At 38.6% G+C, this 22,300-nt stretch overlaps 1 protein-coding gene across 8 annotated transcripts in view; it reads left to right on the forward strand.

Moving 5' to 3' along the window:
• Positions 1 to 22,300, forward strand: part of IMMP2L (inner mitochondrial membrane peptidase subunit 2) — a 771,740-nt gene that overhangs the window by 599,959 nt on the left and 149,481 nt on the right. For 7 of the 8 annotated variants that reach the window (XM_075929730.1, XM_075929739.1, XM_075929749.1 and 4 more), the window contains exon 5: positions 17,308 to 17,410. The exons of the other annotated variant lie outside the window; for it this stretch is intronic. In XM_075929730.1, coding sequence (XP_075785845.1) covers positions 17,308 to 17,410 — 103 coding nt within the window. The remainder of the gene's footprint in view (positions 1 to 17,307; positions 17,411 to 22,300) is intronic. 8 annotated transcript variants of the gene reach the window in all.

A 22,300-nucleotide genomic window follows, 5' to 3' on the forward strand; every position in this document is an offset into this window, starting at 1 on the left:
ATAAGATGACAGACTGGCTTTTACAGCTAATTTGTTGTACGCAGGGATACAGCATCAAAGAGTTTTAGGAAATGCTCATGTGCAGTTTTCTTGAGCAAACTTTCTTTAGTGATTTATTGAGAAAGTTCTGACTTCTAAAAATTCTCCATTAAGACAGACTCATGATTGATTCCCTTTCTAAAGAAGCTCAGCAACAGGGCAGGATTGCAGTCCAGTGACTCTGGGGAGTGCAATAACTAAGAATATATAACATAAGAAGTCATCCCCTGTCACCTATTCCCAGCTTTTGACAGAGGCTAGGGACACCATTCCTGCACATCCTGGCTAATAGCCATTGATGGACCTATCCTGCATGAATTTATCTTAGCTCTTTTTTGAACCCTGTTAAAGTCCTGGTCTTCACAACATCCTCTGGCAAGGAATTCCACAGGTCGTGCGTTGTGTGAAGAAGTACTTCCTTTTGTTTGTTTTAAACTTGCTATGTATTAATTTCATTTGTGACCCCTAGTTCTCATGTTACAGGAACAATTAAATAACTTTTCTTTATTCCCTGTTTCTACACCAGTTATGATTTTATAGACCTCTATTGTATTCTATTGTAGTCTTAATATGTGGCAGAGTGTTTGTATGACAGTAAGTGTATATGGGGCACAGAGATAATGTGGCAGTTACACAGATAGTGTAGGAAGATACCCAATTTCTCCTTTCCATAAATAAAAGTGCTCTTGCAAGTAATTTTTATATTTCTTGATGTTCTACATGTTTCTGTACATTGTTTAAAGTACACTAAAAGTTTGATATTTTAAAAATTAATGTTAAATTTTCCATGTCAGGAGTAGTATCAAATAGTTGTGTATGTAAAGAATTATATCTTGCATTTGGAACTAGGTATAAATACTTTCAATTGCTTACTTTTAATAGACACCTGATGCATTGGAATCTGATCGTAAGTGGAACAGCTATTCACCATTTTGAACTCTGACAAGTTTTTTTTTAGAGAGACATGTGTTATTGCTATAATAAGAATTCTTGTTAGCAGTTGTAAAATGCCACAATAAATTCTGCAAATATTCTTTAATATTTGGTGAATCAATAGGTATGTTCAGCTTTGTGTGTGTGGGGGGGAGAAGTTTAGCATGAAATTTTTTATACTTATAGAAGTGGCAAAGAGTTTCTATCCAAGCATCCTGGTGTGAAGAGGGTTATATGGCTTCTATAGCATTTGCCCCTCTTCTCACTTGCTATGCCAAAATCCTTCTAAGTGGATTCAAGCTCTACAAAATAGGAAAGACATTGTAGATCTGCCCATCAGTGGTGCAGAATCCATCCAGAAGCATGAGAGCACACTGTTCATTGCATCCCATGCATTTGATTCCTGCACACCTCGTCTACGTCTAGACTACATCCCTTTTTCATAAAAGGGATGTAAATTAGACGTATCGCAATTGCTAATGAAGCGGGGTTTTAAATCTCCCCGCTTCATTAGCATAAAAATGGCTGCCGCTTTTTTTCTGCACGGAGCTTTGTTGGAAAAAAGCGCCAGTCTAGACGCTGATCTTGCGGAAAATAAAGCCTTTTCCGAAAGAACCCTTATCCCTCTATGAAATAAGGGATAAGGGATCTTTCAGGAAAGGCTTTATTTTCCGCAAGATCAGCGTCTAGACTGGCGCTTTTTTCCGACAAAGCTCAATGTGGGAAAAAAAGCGGCAGCCATTTTTATGCTAATGAAGCGGGGGAGATTTAAATCCCCGCTTCATTAGCAATTGCGATACGTCTAATTTACATCCCTTTTACGAAAAAGGGATGTAGTCTAGACGTATCTCTCATGTGTAAAGAGCTGGATTGAGGATTTGGAGGGTGGGTTAGTGAGCTGATGTGTTAACATATGACCCAGACTAAATTTTCCCGTGGTGGTGGTTTTATTTTGTTTTTCCATAGCACTTAACAGCCTCAGTCATAGACTAGGACCGCACTGTAGAAACTTAGAATGAAAAGATGTTCCCTGTTCCAAGGGGCTTACTGTCTAAGAATAAAAGAAGAGATAGCAGAGGGGAAATCTTTAATATAAAAATACCTAAGTGGTCTATCTACTCCAATCTTCTAACAGTGCCCAAAGCCAGCGACCGTAGAAGGAATTTACATAAATCAGCAATTTTCAACTGATCAGTCCCTTGTTGTCTACTTTAAGCTTCTGTTGAAGTTAGAGTCTTAGTACACCCAGAGCATGGGGTTACATCCATGATCATGTTAGCTGATAGCCACTGATGGAGCTAACCTCCAGGAACTTAGCTAATTCTTTTTTGAACCAGTTACAGTTTGGGGCTTCACAACATCCCCTGGTAATGAATTCCATAGGTTGATTATGTGTTGTGTGAAGAAGTACTTCCTTTTGTTTGTTTTTTAAATAGTCTGCCTATTAATTCCATTGGGTGACATCTTGTTCTTTCTCTATACTATTCATGATTATGATTTTTGTAAACATCTAGGCTATGTCTACACTGGCCCCTTTTCCGAAAGGGGCATGCTAATTTCACAGGTCGTAATAGGGAAATCCGCGGGGGATTTAAATATCCCCCGCGGCATTTAAATAAAAATGTCCGCCGCTTTTTTCCGGCTTTTAGAAAAGCCGGAAAAGAGCATCTACACTGGCCCCGATCCTCCGGAAAAAAGCCCTTTTCCGGAGGATCTCTTATTCCTACTTTGAAGTCCTTTGAAGTAGGAATAAGAGATCCTCCGGAAAAGGGCTTTTTTCCGGAGGATCAGGGCCAGTGTAGACGCTCTTTTCTGGCTTTTCTAAAAGCCGGAAAAAAGCGGCGGACATTTTTATGTAAATGCCGCGGGGGATATTTAAATCCCCCGCGGATTTCCCTATTACGACCTGTGAAATTAGCATGCCCCTTTCGGAAAAGGGGCCAGTGTAGACAAGCCCCTACAGTATTTCCCCCCTTAGTCATCGGTTTTCCAAAGCTGAAAAGCCCCAGTCTTTCTAATCCCTCTTGATATTAAAGCTGATCCAGACCTCACAATATCCAAGTTGTGGGTGTACCATGGATTTAGAGGCATTATGATATTTTCTGTCTTATTTGTCCCTTTCGTCATGGTTCCTAACATTCTGTTTGCATTTTTTACTGGTGTTGCACATTGAACAGATGTTTTCAGAGAACTATCCACAGTGACTCCAAGATCTTTATTGTGTGGTAACAGCTAACTTAGACCCATCATTTTGTACATATAGTTGGGGTTGTGTTTTCTAATATGTTTTGCCATGTTTCTCCCCCTTTTTCCCACTCAGTTTAATGAGTTCCCTTTATAACTCTCCACAAGACATGATACCATCAACATGTTTTGTTAGTCTTTAAGGAACAGCAAGACCTACTCATGTTTTTAAGTTTTTCTAGTTACAGACTAACTCGGCTCTGAAGCTTTTTAACTCTTCACAGTTTGCTTTGGATTTAACTAACTTAAATCATTTGCCTGACAAACTTCACCACTTCCCTAGTTACCCCTTTTTCCATATAATTTAAGACTATATTGAAGAGAATTGGTCTTAGTGCAGACCCTGCTATTTACCTCTCTCTCCACTGTGAAAATTGACCATTGATTCCTAACTTTTGTTTCTGTCTTTTAACCAGTTACTGATCCATAAAAGGATCTTCCCTCTTATCCCGTAATTGTTTGTATTTGGTGAGGGACCTTGTAAAAAATGTCCTGAAAGTCCAGGTATATTGTATCACTGGATCCTCCTTGTCCACATATTTGCTGATCCCTCAAAAAATTCTAATAGATTGCTGCATGATTTCCATTTACAAAAGCCATGTGAACTTTTAATCAACATATCACATTCATCTGTATATCTAATAGTTCTCTTTTTTACTATAGTTTCAACAATTTGTTTGGTACTGAAGTTAAGATTATTGGTTTATAATTGCCAGGATTGCCCCTGGAGCCTTTTCAAATAATTGGTTAACATTAACTGTCTTCCAGACTTCTGGTACAGAAGCTGATTTGATACTAGCTTACGTATCACTGTTAGTTCTGCAATTTCGTATTTGTGTTCCTTCTGATCCCTTGGGCTAATACCATCTGGTCTTCAGGAATTAGTACTGTTAAATGTTATTAATTTTGTTCCAAATCTTCCTCTAGTGATACCTCTGTCTGGGGAAAAAAGTCACTAAATTTGTCATAAAAAAAAGAATAATTCAGTTGTAGTGGTCTTCCCATTATTCTTGTGGCAGAAGTATAGCAGAGCTGTTTGTTCTGGGGTCTGTGCATAGTGGTCAGCATTTTAAAACTAATTTTGTAAGAGTCATTCATCCAAATAAATGGAGGGTCCATGTACTGCTATTATCTCAACTATTGTAAGGTTCAGTATGCATGTTGGTGAATCTTTGGTGGTGAACTTCAACTAAGTAGTTGGTGGTTCACTTCAACTCACTCATCTCTTGAGGTAGGTTAGTACCAGTATCTTGATTACAGACATGGGGAAATGAAGTCCAACAGACATAACTGGACCACAGAGAATGTTAGTGTCAGAGTTAAATTAGTATGCCCAAGTCTCACATTTTTCAGCTATTTGTTTAGGTAACTTGACCACAGTGCTTTCCTGATATTGAGCTGTCGTCTTCTCATAATGTTCAACCAGAAGTCACATTAGCTGCTGAGCAGTGGAACCATCTCCATTTCTGGTTCCAATCTATGTGGTGTATAATGATGGCCCAAGTACCATCAAGAAGAAGCCAAGTAGAGATGGATAGTTCACCTAGCTGTGAATTGACTTGGTTCCTTCTGAAAAATGAAGATCCGTGGCCATCTTAATCACAGATTCCAAACACTGATGCTTAGTATTGTAACTATGATGATCAATATGTGATCTTTATTAAAAAATCCTAATTTTGAACTCCAAGTCTCTGTTTAAAATGTTACATTGAAGACTCTTTTCACAAAGAAAAGTGCTAGACACTCCTTTTTCCAATCCTGTCCTCCATTTTTTTCCCCGTTCTTAGGTAATCAGTTTACCTAAGTGTATGTAACAGAACATCCGAACCATTACTATGTAAAGAGGGATAGGAGGATTCTGTAATCAAGTATTGGAAACTGCAGTATGTCATTGGGTCAAAGACTGCTTTCGCTTATTTTGCTGTATATCTGGGCTATTAACTTCAGACTTTATACCAGTGTAGGTGAGTAGAATTGTGTCCAGTGTATTTTGCTTTTAAAAGTAGGTCAAATGTAAAAAACTGTGTATGGCTATTTAAACTCGTGCCTAATGGAGTTGGCAGTAGTATTGGATTTTGTTTTTATTTTTTGGTCTTATTTATCTTTTTGATGTACACTTGCAAAATCTCCAACTGAGTAACACCGTTAGGATTTACTATTTTTATTTAGTTACCCCTGGAGATCTAGTAAATATTTTTATTCTGATAAAATTATACAGATAGTGATAATGAAGTCACCCCATGGCAACTGTGGTGGCTAACCACTCACATTTTTTTCTCTAGTACTAAACTGAAAATAATAAATCTAGCATGTTGATTCCTAATTTGAGTAGGTAATGAACTGGTATGATCAGCGGTACTTTCTACTAATAAATATCAAGCAAAATGATTTTTATAATCATAACGGGAAAGATGGGTATAGCCTCAGTGAAGTAATAAAGATTTGTCAGTGAAAAAATAAGCATAGTAGAGAGAGATGACTTTTATTATGTTTTCTTTTTCTTTTTCTGGATATGCTTGCACATTAGTCATTTAAATTAGCTGATTTTTAAAGGTGAATTGCTGCTATTTTTCTACAGAAAATTACTGTTTTTACAAATGATTTTTTAAACTAAACAGAATTCTAGTTCCATTGAATGGAGAAATGTGCACATCAGTAGTATAAGATAATGTTTTAAATGTTCAATGTTTTAAATATCAATGATAGATTCGTGTATAAATATGCATGTAAAGACATATATTCATGTACTCCAATCACATCTTTAGATTTCATAATCTTGTTCAATACTAACTTTGCATATTATATATAAATAGTAACTGTAATATGTTCCTATACCCATTTTAAATGGAAGCATGCAGTAGTGTTAGATTCACGTATATCTCCAATTATTGTGCATGGAAAGGAATATGAACCTGGCTTAAGCTTTCCATAAACCCCATTAGTATTGATTGCATAGCAGCAATCTAATGAACCTGTAAATACAGGGCTAAATTCTTCCTTCAGCTGTGCCACTGTAAATCTAAATCAGCAGAAATACTCTTGTACCATTGCATGTAGTGACAATCCCACTTTACTCTGTTAAATAGGTTCAGGGAATATTGGAGTGGAGGAGTCTCATACATTGAGAAGGATATCTCTGTTGAGAGGGATAGAAAGACATATAGTGAGAAGCAGGTAGTTCTAAGAAGAGAAGAAAGAGTGAACAAGGGATTTTGTAGGAGAGGAAAGAATAACAGTGTGGAAAAGTGGTGGCATTGGACGGGGCAGGATAGTTCCAGGAGCTTCAGCAATGACCAGATTTCTGATCTTGGGTCAAATCTTGGGCCAACAGAGCAGAAGAATTTCTACTTCCTGGAAAAAGAGAGTATCGGCTTCCTACCACTCTGCCTCCTCCACCACATTCATATAAGCAGAGCTGTGAGGAAAAGTGAGATTCCCTGTGCATTGAGTGTGTTTTTTTGACAGACCAACTGACTTGAAAGTGGTTTCAACTGGAACACAATGGACTGAGTCAGAAAGAAATGTTGTAAAGCACTGTGAGAAGGGAGGAAGATGTCATGGGAAGTATCTGAAAGATGAATAAAAATGATCTGACCAGGAAAGAGGTCAGTTCTTTAAAATACAGCTCCCCTTGACTCTGTTGGTAGGTGCCTGATACTGTTATTCATCCAATTCCAGTAATCATAAAATAACTTGTAGTGGCTTTAGCTTCAGTAGTCTTCTCTTTAAATTGTGGAGTGCGTGGCTGAGAAATAGGGGACCCAGTTTACAATTCCAAAACCAATTAGAGAAATGTGTGATGGTTTCTTGCATTGTATAGAAGAAAAGGATTTCAAGGAATGTGCAAAATCTTTGCCCTGGTAGTACATTGCATCATTAAAACTTGTAGCAGAATGATGAAAAACTAAGCAAAAAGTTATCTACAAAAGGTATCTCCTCATAGAAGATCAAATGAATCTCAGGTTGTAGCACGATGTGGAGAGGACAATGAGAAATGACACCAGAAAATAAAATAGCAGCTCTACAAAAGACGACTACCATGGGATATAAGATCTGTGATAAAAGGTCACATACTGTTACACATACTGGGCACAGAGTGTACAGCAGTTTGAGAAAATTAAACCTATGAGCTATAAATTAGAGGAAAAGGGGGTTCTGTAAAAGATACAGTGCATGCTTGCCAGCTAGGAGAACTTGACCAGGAAATAAATTCTCAGGATATGACTGTACATTAAATATTATAATAAGCGTATGCATAATGTGCTGTAATCTAGGAAATAAAGAAATAGGATATTTTATTTTATTAGTAGTAATATTATTGTAGCACCTAGAAACCCCAGACATGGATTTAGACCCTGTTGTGCTAGATGCTGTACAAAACACAGAACAAAAAGTTGGCTTACATTTGCCAAAGTGCTTTACCATCTGTTCTCTATTGTCTTACACTTATATGAAAACCAACTGTGTGTGGGGGGGCGGGGGAGAGAGGGAGAACAAAGAAATAGTGAGACAGCATTTTAACGATGGTTAATTACTTTCTCCATTTAAAAATATGTGCCTTATTTTCGGTCTGATTTTTTTCTAGCTTCAATTTCCAGCCATTGGATCATTCCATAAATTTGTTTGCTAGACTGAAGAACCCATTATTAAGTATTTATATGGGGAACAAGTATTCATGGTAATCAAGTCAATCGTTATTTTCTTTGTTAGACACATGGAGCTCAATCTATTTAGCTTATCGCTATAAGGCATGTTTTCTAATCTTTTCAGTCAATCTCATGCTCTTCTCTAAACCCTCTCCAATTTATCAACATCCTTTTTGAATTGCAGATACTAGAAACAGGCTCCAGAAGTAGTCTGAGTATTGTAAAATAACCTTTTTATTCTACCTAATGTTCATGTATCACATTAGCCCTTTTGACCACACAACATCACACTGCAACCTCATATTCAGCTGGTTATCCACCACAACCCTCAGAACTTTCTTTTAGTCACTGCTTCCCAGGATAAAGTCCCTCATCATCAAATATTCTTTTTTCTAGAAATATACATTTATACATATTAATATGTGTATTGTTTGTTTAAACGCAGGTTACTAAATGATCCAGATCTATTATATTTCCTAGGCTAATTCTTTATTAGGGGAGTTCTGTATCAGTCACTTTACTATCTTTCTTGGGATCAGGGTCAGACTGACAGGACTATTACATGTCATCATTTTTTTAAATATTGTCACATTGGCTTTCTTCATATTTTCTGAAACCTCCTCAATATTTCCAGACTTATTGAAAGCCAACATTAAGGCTCCACTGAGCTACTCAGCCAGCGCTTTTACACTTTTAGGCTACGTCTAGACTGCAAGCCTCTTTTGAAAGAGGCTTTTTCGAAAAAGAGCATCTAGACTACAACCAGTACTTTCGAAAAAGCAAGCCGCTTTTTCAAAAGAGAGCACGCAGGCAGTCTGGATGCTCTTTTTCGAAAAAGCACAGTTTGCATTATATAGTGCCTTTTTTTGAAAGAGCACTTTCGAAAAAAGGCGTTCTTCCTCGTAAAACGAGGCTTTCTGCAGTCAAAAAAAACCTGCCATGTTCTTTCAATTTACTTTTTAAAGTACATGGCAGCAGTCTAGATGCAGGGGAAGTTTTTTTTTGAAAAAAAGCCACTTTTTTCTAAAAAAAAAAAAAAAAAAAACCTGTAGTCTAGACATATCCTTAGATGCAAGTTATCCAGATCTATTGATTCTAAAAATGTTTAACTTTAATGCTTTTGTTTAACATCTTCCTGAGTTACTAGTGGAATAGTAAGAGTTATCATATGACTTATAATCACTTCCCTCTCCCTAATACAAAGCAGAAATATTTATTAAACATTTCTGGGTTTTTTTGCATTGTTACTGGAAATTCTACCGTTTCCATGTAATAATAGACTAATACCATTGTTAGGATTCTTTTCATTCTTAATATACCTCAGAAACTCCTTATTGTCTAGTGGCCATAAATATCTCTTTGTGTCCCTGTGCTTTTCTTATCAATCTTCTCTAATTCCACGTTTCTGGTTACAGGCAGTCCCCGGGTTACGTACAAGATAGGGACTGTAGTTTTGTTCTTAAGTTGAATCTGTATGTAAGTCGGAACTGGTACATATTGTAGGGAAAACTCCAGCCAAACATTTCTCCAGAGCTCAGTTTTATTCTCCCACACCTCACTTCCCTCAGTCCTTTATTCTCAAGCTGAGGTATCTGCTGAGAAAAGCCGCTCCGCGTCTCCCTGGTCTGCTGGGGGGGAGGCGCTAGTTTCGTCTCCTTGGTCTGCTGGGGGGAAGCAGCTAGTACGGGGTTGTAAGTAGGGATCCGATGTAAGTCGGATCCTTGTAACCCGGGGACTGCTTGTATTCATGTTTATTACTATCAACTTCACAGTGCGAAACAATGATGTTCTAATATTGGAATGTCTAATTTTACAACCAAAATTGAAGCTTTTTATTCAGGAAAGGCGGTATGTGCATGTGGGACATGCCCAGGATGTGGGAGACCCATATTCTCTTCTTTGCTTTGCCTGATTTACAGCAGTGTTTCATCTTAGTCATGAGGAGCATGTGTATATGAACATCGGCTTCCTACATCCCAGAGCAGTGCAATAATCATCAGGCTATAGAGCATGAGAGATTTAACAAAACACTTGGCTTCATCAATGTTTCATGTGAATTAATTTTTCTTGTTTTATTTCATGGATGGTGACTAAAATCTGAATGGGTTTGCAGAAATTTCATAGAGCTCTGTTATGAAAGCTTAGAGGAGGGAATTTTGCAGGCTTGGGTATTGAAATCCCAAAGTCTCGGGTGCATTCCGTCAGTGGTATATGTGTATTCCATTGGCTGAGGAATAGTTTATGTTATACTGTGAAGGCACTGGCAACAACACTCTGTAGCCCAGTGCCAGATGTCTGGTGTTTCAAGCCCGCATCATCCTTAGAGATTGCGTGTTTTCTCTTGTGCTTAATTCTCAAACGCTTAATTCAGTTAGCATAAATGAGAAGTTACCAATATGTTAAATTTCTCTTTATTATCCAACTTTATTCCCAGTGGAATGTACTAGAATAATAAAAGCATCCAGAGAGCCCCACATGATCTTTAAACATCTCACTCCCTCTTTTTTTTTTCTTAACTTCCACATCCAGCTGCACCAAAACCCACTATCTAGAGACTTGGAAATATCTATACTATTGTATAGAATTCTTAGCAAGGGTGGATTAGGGGTTTGTGGGGCCCCTGGGCCAAAGGGAGTGGAGGCTTCTCTCTGCCTCTTCTGCCTGCAGTTCTTCTGCCTCTCCCTGGGTGCTTCTGCCCAGGAAATAGGTTCAGGGCATAGGGACTTGCCCTTCTCTGCCCGCTTGGGAGCTGGGTCAGGGCACAGGGGCTTGCTGTGCTCTGCCAGACTGCCTGGAGCTCCAGCCAGCAAAACTGCGCAACCTGAACCATTCTGTGTTCAGCGCAAGGGGGCACCCATTTCTCCAGGGTTCCCCAATTGGCCAGGGTCTTTGGGCCAGTCCCCACTGGCCCAGTGAGTAATCCACTACTGATTATTAAGTGCACTTAAGTTTAGGTAAACTGTGGCTACACAGAATTAAATCAAAGGAGGCTAAGAAAAAGGAACCATCAAGAGATTGTCAAGGGGCCATGGGGAAACAATGAGGGAAGATATTGATAGATCAGTATTGAGAAGGCTGGTTTAATTTGTATGCGCAGTCTGTCACCCAATAAGCTATTACAATAATCGGGACACACTTTAGGCATCCTTGTTTTGCTGTAGCTGTGCTCTGCTTCAACTCTGCACCACCTAAGTAGTTTCCTTCCCTGAGCACAGGAAGATTCTCTGCCCTCCTCTTGCCTTTGATCATAAAAGATATAGGCACAGTAGGAAGAGTTTTACAGGTTGCTGTTCAACCTCTATGGCCCCGAGAGGATGTTAGAGGTGACCAGTTATCTGTGAAGAAGATTCCTGGGATGTGAGGGCTAGGGTTTGGCTGATGGTAGGATTGTGAACTGCCTAATCACAAAAATTCAAATACTCCACACCTACCGTAACCCTTTTTCGAGGCTCTGCCCCATTCACTGCATCTGCCCTTCCTTTGTTGCTCACTCATTATATTGCACTTTATAGTCCATTCATCCAAGCACGCATAGCAGGACCACTTATCATCAAGGTCATCCGTGACAGGAGTTTGTCTAACTTGTTCTTAAAATTCTCTAGTGATGAAGATTCCACAGCCTCCCTAGGCAATTTATTCCAGTACTTTACCAACCTACAGAAAGTATTTCCTAATGTCCAATATAAACCTCCTTTGATGCAATGTAAGCCCATTGCTTCCTGTCCTATCATCAGAGGTTAAGAAGATGAATGTTTCTCTCTCCAGCTTGCAACAACTTGTTAGTTATTGTGTATCTTCTCAATCTTCTCATTTGAAGGCTAAACAATCTAAATTCTCTCAATCTACCTTCATAGGGCATGTTTTCTAGACCTTTCAGCATTTTTGTTGCTCTTCTTTGGACCTTCTCTAATTTCTCCACATCTTTTCTTAAATGTGGTGGCTAGAACTGGACACAGTATTCCAGTTGAGGCTTAATCAGTGCAGAGTAGAGTGGAAAAGTTCCAGTTAGATCCTCAAACCTGAAAATGAGTATTACACTGTTTGCGTATTTTTACACTTTTGTCTGTAGCAACAGATGCACGTGCTAAACCTGCATGGTACAGTAAAATTTCAGAGATGCTGTTTGGAAAAAAAATTGACTTAGAATTACATTATAGATTACATTTGTTACAGAGGGATTTGCATTTGTTTATTATCTGTTGCAGGGCTCTCAACCTTTCCAGACTTCTGTATCTCTTTCAGGAGTCTGATTTGTCTTGTACAGCCTGATGTTTTACCTCGCTTAAAACTACTTTCAAAATCAGACATAAAAATACAAAAGTGCACTATTACTGAAAAATTTCTTACTTTTCATTTTACCATATCATATACACTAAATCAGGGCTTTTCAAATTTGGGTCATGAGCCCGCCCTGGTAAGCCATTGGTGGGCCTTGAACTATTTTGTTTATCTATGCTTCCATAGGCACAGGGCCTCACACATCCCATTGCTTGCAGTTTGCCTTTTCCAGCCAAAGGGAGCTGCGAGAAGTGGCATGGGCTGCGCCACTGCTTCCCACAGGTCACCCTGGCCAATGGGTGCTGCAAGACTCCCTGCCTGTGGATGCTCAGATAAACCAAGCATCTTGTGCCCACCAGCAGGTTATCCAGGTGGGCCCGCCACCCAAAATCCTTGCATTCAATTAATTGGAATATAAATATATATATTTTTACTTACATTTAAGTGTATTGTATATAGAGACATATAAAGACAAGTCATTAGGTGTATAAAGTTTTAGTTTGTACTGGCTTTACTTGTGCTTTTGATGTAGCCTGTTGTAAAATTAGGCAAATATCTTGGAAAATCTCTAGGAGTATGCATACTCCTGGGTGAGAACCACTTATCTACTGTGTATACAGAGGGACTTATTTGAGCAAGTGTCTGTCCTCACATGACACCCTAAAGTACAAAGACTTCTAATACTTTCTGATTTCTCAAGGTCAAATGAAGCTGAAGATTTTTCATTTAATTTCTCAGCCAAGTCACTCTCTTTGGCACTCACAACGAGCCCTAAAAAAGCAGATTCCTCTTATTCAGTGGGCAGGTGGCTAGAATACCATACAGAGCTCATTTTTTGACTGTCAAGATTGAAATTACTTCTTAGCCAACAGATAGGTATAAGAGCATCTGTTAACTAGTAAATCATCTGAGAGAGGGGGAAAAAACCTCATTTTGCTGGATTAGAAATATATCCTTGATATGCAGTGATTCCATAACAGTTTCATAAATTAGTTATAAAAAATTCTGTGATGCTAAAAATTATCAAGACTTCTGTGAATTCACTAATCCTAAATAGGATTAGTTTCCTCAATAAGTTACACTATTTTTTGTAGGATTGACATGTATTAGAAAAGAAGAGGTTAAATTCTCAAACTGTAGATAAGGAGAAGTTTGAATATGTCAGCAGCAGTAGCATATGTTTCTGCTATAGACTGTCACAGATCTGAATATCTCCCTTACCACATCTATTCCTGCACTAAAAACTTATATTGGCATACCTATGTTTCTAGGAGGTGTGAAAAATCCATACCCTTGAGATATTGCTATACTAATAGAACTACTGGTGTAGACAGCTCTAAGTCAGTGGAAGAGATTCTTTCATTGACTTAGCTATCATGTCTCAAGGAGGTGTAATAACTACAGTAATGGAAAGACCCCTCTTGTTGTTATAGTGTCAATGTTGAAGCATTACAGCAGTGATTCTCAAGCTGCAGAACACTTGCAGCCCAATCAGCACACTGCTATGGCCCATGTGACATCCTCAAGCTGTACAGGTACTTACAGATTATGTGGATGCAGCCCAAATAATATATTGAGAGTCACATATGCAGTCCACAATGGTAAATCTGTTGAGAACCACTGCACTGTGGCGATGCAACTGCAGCCCTCCTGCTAGAGCATTTGAAGTATAGACATAGCTTTGTATGTGTCCCATCATACCTCTAAGCACTTGCTTCTTAGCATCTGAGCACAATAGTATTTGCATTCTATGCAGCTCTGCATATTAGTATCTGCATTGTTTGTAAAAAGTGGAGATCTTCCATCTAAAATGATCAGTCTAATCATAATCCCATGGATGAGTTGATTACTAAGGGCTTGTCTCCACTTACCGGGAGATTGAGGCTGCAGAGATCGATCTCCCAGGGTCCGATTTAGCGGGTCTAGTAATGACCCACTAATCGACCACTAATGGTGCTGCCATCAATGCCGGTACTCCCCCAGGTCATAAAGAATCAAGGAAGTTGACAGGAGAGTTTCTCCTGTTAACCTTCTGCAAAGGAGACACCACAGAAACTCAGTCTCAGATACATCGACTCCAGCTACACTACTCACTTAGCCGGAGTTGCGTAGCTTAGGTCAATTTTCTCCCTTAGTGTAGACCTGGCTTAAGTTAAAATACTCAACTAGTAATTATTTAAGCTGGTTGTATTCCTAAGAAGTGGTGAAGATTACAAAGTGGTGAAGATTTCAGAGAAACATGGATTATTATAGTAACAGTCATTCTTAATTAAGGAAGATGACTGGCCACATGCATAATTTTCAGAATTCAGAATGAAAGCTCATTCAACAAACTTTTTATAATGTAAGTCAAGGACAATGACAGGGCAAAAAGAAAATTATCACTAAATATAATAGTACCCCAAGTGCTTTATATCTTAATGACTTGAGATTTTTACTTCTTTTCTTAAAGAGACACAGAGCTATTGCTGTACAGTCTTCTTTTTTTAGTGTCAGTTCCTAGAATAATTATCCACCTTTTATTTGTAAGGTTTTGAATTTAGAAACTGCATTGTGCTTTCCTGCAGAAGTTTGCTGGAAAAAAAGCACTTGGAGAGAGAGCTTCATCAACAATCTAAGACACGTGGTCTCCTCACTGTTACTTAATACCAAAGGGGTATTTAATTTCCATGAAGTTCATGTGAAAACAGCAGCAGAATCAACAATAAATTGACTAATTTTAATTGTGGAAAACGTACTACGCTTCAAGAGATGATGGTAGTGGTGTTGTGGGCATGGGAGGGGAAAAGATGCCTACAATTCATTTTTGCTCTGCTTAGGAAAACCGAAATCCTTCTTCACAAAAGTAATTAAACACTAACTGCAATAATTAATTAATGTGGGATTCTGAACTTTGTAGTCCACCTTGCCTGCAGGAATTATTTGATTTGTTGCAAACAATTCAACAATGAAATTATCTTGAAAATTAAAAACAACGTTAAGTAATGGATGATCCAGTTTACACTATTATTAGTTTTCAGTTATAACTTGCCATTAATCCAAATAATGAAAGGTACAAATAAAACCTTTTTTATTTTGGTTAGGGGATTAAAAAAAGAATGTTAGATTAAGAGAGAGGTTTGCCCTACCTCTGTCTTTAAATAGAAACAAAGGGCTGTTTCAGTATAACACAGTGGAGGGAGATGTATTTGAATCATTTTACTGAGGCAGAATCTTCAAAAGCAAAGTGATGCATGAACAATTGAATCCTGGTTCTGTGAAATTTGGTAGATTGGAAGTAGAAACTTTGGTGGTGGGGTCGAGGGCAACCTACCTTATTAAATAGGGTGAACTTCATCAGGTGCTTCCAACTTGAATATATTTAGCGTATCTAACTATTCTTTAATATTCTTTTTCTGTTTTGGCTTTTGTCCCTTCCTCATTGTTGTTAATGTTAATAGTGTTTAGTGTACAGTCACAATTTCACTTTTTTCATGAAGATTGAGACAAAATTGGTATTAGACAGCTCAGCCTTTTTTATGTCATCTGCTATTAGTTCTCCTGCTAAGTAGATACTACATGTATCACCTCCCGCAGCATTTGGACTTCCCCTAAAGGATTGCCCAAATCAACCCTGCTTAGCTCATGAATCTGAGGAACTCATAACCCAACGTCATATGACTACATGAGTCTAAACTTTAAATCTGTAGCCAGTGCAGAGCTGTCTGGTTATTTTTACTTTCCTTTGTCCTTCTCTTACTCCTAATGTTGCTTTTGTTATCGCTTTTTATGTTGCTTGCTAAACATAACTCATTTTGACCTTTGTGATTTTTCTCCCTACATGCTTCTGCTATGCTTCTTATCAATGTGTCCATGTTTCTATTTTATGTAGAATTCCTTTTTGGTTTTCAGGTTATTAAAGAGCACATGATGCAACCATATTGGCCTCTTATTATTCTTGAATCTTTCATTTGCATCAGGATAGATTTCATGTACCTTTACATACATTTTGTGCACACTTATATTATGTAATGCATTTAGAATAAATGAAACATTTTGATAAATGTAATGTATAATTATTAGTTGAAAAGTTACACCTCTTTTCTTGCCTTTTCCCACCTTCCATTTCTACAGTTCCTTTTCTTTCCTTCCATATATCATTTTATCTTGTCTCCTTTTTTCTCTTCATTCAAGACACCCATTTCTGTGGAATTCAGGAGCCAAATGGAAAATTTAGAGTTTCACTCTATAGGGCCCTTCCCTATAAACATATAATATGGAAGAAAGTTAACACACCCGTGTAAAGTTATTTCTCAGTGTGGGTATTTACAGAATAATACAAAACCTCATGTTTAATTTGCAAATAAAGTGAAAGTGTTTGTTACTAGGCATGTTGGAATTGTGAAAGATATTGAAAATTATTAATGTCCATGAGTACAATGTGTTTGTTTTTGTACTCAGGATCTTGGGTTTATATTCTCTTCCAAAATTGAAACACCTAAAACACACAGTGCCTCCGAAGTCTCATTCTTTGGCAATGGTTCAGTACTGACTTGCAGCAAAGAGTCACACCTTTTGAACTACATGTATCACCTCCCGCAGCATTTGGACTTCCCCTAAAGGACTGCCCAAATCGAACCTGCTTAGCTTATGAATCTGAGGAACTCATAATCCAACGTCATATGACTACAGGAGTCTAAACTTTAAATCTGCAGCCAGTGCAGAGCTATCTGGTTATTTTTACTAAATGACATGGCAAACATAAAATACCATCATATTAAAGTACAACATATGATCCGTGAATTTACTGGTGTGAAAATATGATGCTTCAAAGATATCATAGTAATGATTATGGGAAAGAGTCCATTACATGCTTGCTCATACATTACTGAATATGTCTTTTGTTCCTTGCGCTATTAAGAGTATTTGTAAACAGAAAACATGTTTAATAAAGAAGGACCTGGTACTGGAAACACTAGCACATGTGTTTAATTCTTCTCATATAGTTGCCATACTGTAGTCAATGGTATTACTCACAAGAGGTAAAATTCTCCCTCCTTTTAACTGTTTGCAGGATTAGGTCCCAAAATAATAAATAAGAGGACTTTCTTAACAAAAAATGCTTTATATTAATTTGAATTTTTGACATGTTTTTACACTGGTAATTTTTGTTGCATTTGTCTTTTAGAACCATAGGATACAAAAACAAGTATGTGAGAGTTCCACATGGCCATATATGGGTGGAAGGTGATCACCATGGACACAGCTTGGATAGTAATGTTTTTGGCCCGGTAAGTCGCTTTCACTATATATATTTTTATGTTTGCTGTTGAAAAGCAAATCTTATCTAATAGGTTACTCTCATAATACAGCAATTATTCATTTGCTGTATTAGCAGAGTCAGGGTTTTAGAGATAATCCGTGCACCTTGAAATGTTTCTTCTAATCAAGATGGAGGGAAAGGCCTTGCTCCATTTTCTTTGCACTATCTAAGTGACACAAATAACAGAGATTGTCTTTAACTCTCATGCAAGGAGCAGAGGGAAGTGGAAGGGATTTTTTTGTTTGTTTTTTGGTGGAAGGGGCAGTTTGGCAGATGGGGGCAGCTGACAGATGGTCCTTCTGGGATCTGTTGCCAGCTAATGCCACTTAGAGTGCCTCTTTCCCAGCAGTCCTCTCCTACTTTGGAGCAAGTACTCCAACAGAAAGTCAGTGGGCTGTAATGATACAGCAAATGTTACTTGGTAAATGAACAAGTTGAAGAAAGCATGAAGTAATGGACACTTTGTCTGATCAGTTCTTTGTGTAAATGGAAAAAAAGAAACTCGCCCTAAAATACGAGTGTCTTCATTTGCATACACATATTTAAAAAAAAAGGTAAAATCTCTGCTTTAGACTGGTAAAAGCATACACCTGGTCTCTGGGAAAATGGGATATTCTGTTCAGGTTTTCAGTTTTTGGGCTTTTTTTTTAATTTGCTCACTTTGTCTGACATATAGAAATTTAGTCTCATAGTTTTTGCATTCTGCCCTGGAGTTATTAATATTTTTCTCATGTTATAAATGCAGTTTTGCTTACCTATTTACGTAGAGGTGATGCTATTCTAAAATAATAAAAATGACTGGTTATCATGGAAAATTCATGCCAGATTCTTCTATACTTACTCAAGTTCTATTAGCACATTAGTTTGGAAGTAGGGCTGGATTTAATTAGACTAATCATGGAATAGATACTGCTCAATTTAAATGAAGGTGGCAGATAATCTACTTCCAATAACATGATGTGAAGAGGCAAAAATAAAAATATCTGAGATTCAAAGATCCCCTACTGGCTGTACCAGTGTGATGCCCTAATCTCTTTCACCTTTCCTTGTACTCTTGTATCACTGCTTGCTTAAAGGACCACATCACTTATGATTTTTTTTATTCTCCCTTTCTACTCTGTCAGTTTTTTGACAGCTAATTTTAGAGTTTCTCTTTTTTTTTCTCTGTGCCACTAGATTTTTCTTCATTTGACCCCATGAATGTTTGTCTCTCTCTCTCTGTATTGTTACCCGGTGTCTTTTATCCATCATCTCTCTGTGTGTATCCAGGACACCCACAATCACACACATTGTCCTCTTACTTCTGATATTTGGTCATGATAGCGTCACAAGTTTTAAAAAACCTTTTAGGGCTTCTGCTCGCTAGAAAAAAGGTTGTTCTTAACTCTTATTAACACATGTTAATTAATGTGATGTAAAATCTTAGTGAAGACAAGGTAGTTAATAGTTTTCACATGAGTAATAGGTCAAGGTACATCCCAGGTATATTTAAATATACCTGCTAATGCCTGTGAAAATTACATCCCGCCTTTTCTTTGGGATTTTACTTCATGTTTGTTAGCACGTGTTAAGTTCCCATCTCTTTTCTGAATGAAGAAGCATTCTTAGAGAACTTCTTTGACTACCTTTGGCAATGCAAGCTCTCTAGCATTCCACACGCATGACCTTAGACTGTAGAACTATTTAAAAGATTTGTATTGATTGAGTAAATTTGAGAAAGTCTCAAACGTGAATGGATATTTTTCTTCAGATTCAAATTATAATAGTAGTTGAAAATATAAAGGAAAAGTTGACAAGTATGCTCTCATGGGTGGAAATTAGCTATAAGGGATGATTAAAATAATAAATATATACATCTGCAGAAAAAGAAGAAAAGCTGGCTTAAAGATACATTAGCTCCTAATGACTAATATTCTGTGTTTTGGTTTGTGGAGGCAGACTTTCATATGTTATGAACAGATTGGCATATCACAGTGTCCATTCCTTTGCCTGACCAATTCTTATGAGCACGTACTGAATGTATTAGATACTGAATGTATTAGAATTGTACTCTAAAGACATTCAGAAGAATATTTCATTTTAATATCTTTTCTCTCATAAGAATAGAATAGTCAGTCAGAATGAAAAGACAGCACAATGGTAAGAAAGGAACCCAGTGTCCTGGTTTTGTTGTAATAGAAGTCACTCTAGAGAGTAGTTTGAATGTTATCTATGTCACAACTGTAATTTGGAGGGACAAAGGTATTTTCCTAGGTCAAAAGGTCCCAGTACCAAAAATCATCTTTAAGGTAGATTACATTTTAGGCCTATTAACTTTGATGCTATTCCTTTAATTGCCATTTTAAAAAGTCTCCTATACTATAGATAAAGTCAGACGTAGTTATGTTTTGTGGATGAGTATAATGAGTGACATGGGGCATATATGGAGATTATGGAATAACAGAGGATAACGTGTAATGGCCAATAAACCAGATTTATAGGGCAGAAATACTGGGATCATTCAAGATCTAATTGATAGGCCAGCTTTGGGGATTATGAATCCTAAAATGTGAAAGACCCTTTGCCAGATGATGATAATCTTTACATAGTCCCTAAAACATTTTATCGATTATGTCCTTTAATATTTTTATCTATATTGTTTTAGTAAAAAGAAAATCTGAACCTCAAGCCAAATATAGAGGATTCCCTCAAATTTTTACATTAAAATATTTTTTGAACAATAGTAAAATATATATTTCAGAAAAAGTCAAGGGACCTTCAAAATGACTTTATAGTTCCTTTCTGTCTAGCAGATTCTTTTTCTTAACTTAAATTAAAGCAATAATTTAATTGTAATACAGGCAGTCCCCGGGTTACGTACAAGATAGGGACTGTAGGTTTGTTCTTAAGTTGAATCTGTATGTAAGTCGGAACTGATGAAACTGACCAGCAGCGGCTGAATCAGGACGCCTGGGGCAGAGCAGCTGGGGTCCTGCCGGGTTGGTCTAGTAGCGCCGAGGAGCGGCGCTGTGGGACCAACCCAGCAGCGCCCCAGCTGCTCTACTGCAGGCGTCGTGGGCAGAAAAGCCTGGTCTGCTGGAGGTGAGGGGGCACTAGCTGCGCCCCACCCCCCAGTAGACCAGGGAGATGTGGAGCAAAGCCGCGGAGGACACCCGCAGCGGGACAGCCCAGACGCACTGCGGCTGTCCTCCGAGGCTTTGCTCCCTGTCTCCCTGGTCTGACCAGCAGACCAGGGGAGCAGCTTTTCTCGCCCCGGAGAACGCGGGCGTCCCGCCGCTCCCGTCCTCCGGGGCGAGAAAAGCCCCGTTTGTAACTGCGGATCTGACATAAGTTGGATCCGCGTAACTTGGGGACTGCCTGTACTATCACATCTATGAACTATGCTGAATTAATAATTTTAGTAAGGGAGATTGCCTATCTCCTAGAACTGGAAGGGACAAAAGGTTATCAAGTCCACAAGTGCCTTCACAGCAGGACCAAGTACCATCCCTGATTTTTCCCCCAAATCCCCTCTGCAAGGATTGAACTCGTAACCCTGGGTTTAGCAGGCCAATGCTCAAGCCACTGAGCTATCCCTTCCCCACTAATATAGTTGATAACTGTATAGTATAGCTGGCCAAATACAGATTTAAATGTAAATTTATTAAAGAATGCAGGGAAGTTATTTAAGAAATGCAGTTACTGAATTTTGTCATTTAAATAACTGCTTTGTGCAACACAGACAAATGTACTATAATGTTGTTAGTTTGATATTGCCTGGTTCAATCTGCAAGCTTATCCCCATTGCCCCATAGTTTGAACTACAGGCGTGTGAATAGTAGTGTGCGCCAGAGCTGTGCTGTGCCTACTCCACATAGACTCTGAAGTAAAGAGGGGGGTTAACTGGTTAACCTCCGGCTGTAGCAGTGGCCGCTCTGGTCCCAGCCCTATCATAGCCGCATGTGGCAGGGGCTGCTCCTGCCCCACTACCAGCCCCAGGCTGTGGTCAGGGTCTTGCCAGCTGGATCTCTGTGAGGGACGGAGCTGCTCCCGCCGGCTAGGCCCTCCAGTTAACCTGTTTACCCAGTAAGCATGCCAGTAAGGCTAAATGCTTACCAAGCATTAACTGTTTCACCTTTTACATCCCTACTCTGAAGGTATGAACTAAAAGATTCCTAGTTCCTGTCTGTTGAGGATTATATTAACGTGAACTAGAAACCTTTTAGTTTGTGCCTGCAGTCCACTCAGGGGAATTACAGGACAGCATTTTGGTATGCACTGCTGTTCACAACTTCACACTCTGAACTGTGGGGCACTATAGACATAGCCTTAGTTTGAAAGTCATGTCTGCCATTTATAATGGCTGAAAAGAGTTATTTTAAATGTCAGGATTACTGAAAAGAACCCAGTGATCCTTGCTTGCTTTGTGGGTTTTTTTATTTATGGAAAGAAAAAAATTACATATAAAATTATTTTAGGTCAGTTAGCTAGAGTTGGTTATTTCAGTGAAGCTGGGTTAAGCCAATTCTGTTTTCAGTCTTTTATGGTGGTAAAGCCTAACATTTACTACCGTGTTTTAGCACATATAACCCGTAATTTATACGTTTTACAAACCTCGCAATCCCCCCATGGGGTATACATGTCTGCGGGATATACAAGTTTATTTTTACTTGCCTGGGCGCGAGTGCAGCTCCCCTCCCGCAGACCAGCCAGCTCGCCTGAGCTCTCTGTTCCCCCCTCCCGGAGGAGGGTGGGTTGCACCTGGCTGCAGCTGCGCGGAGCCTGGACACGAGTGCGGCTCCCTCCTGCAGGCCGGCCAGCTATTACCAGGTACCTTAAAGTAGTGTATATAACCCGCAGGCTATACATGTGTGCGGGT

Source organism: Pelodiscus sinensis, chromosome 1, assembly GCF_049634645.1.
Source record: "Pelodiscus sinensis isolate JC-2024 chromosome 1, ASM4963464v1, whole genome shotgun sequence".
NCBI lineage: Eukaryota > Metazoa > Chordata > Testudines > Trionychidae > Pelodiscus > Pelodiscus sinensis.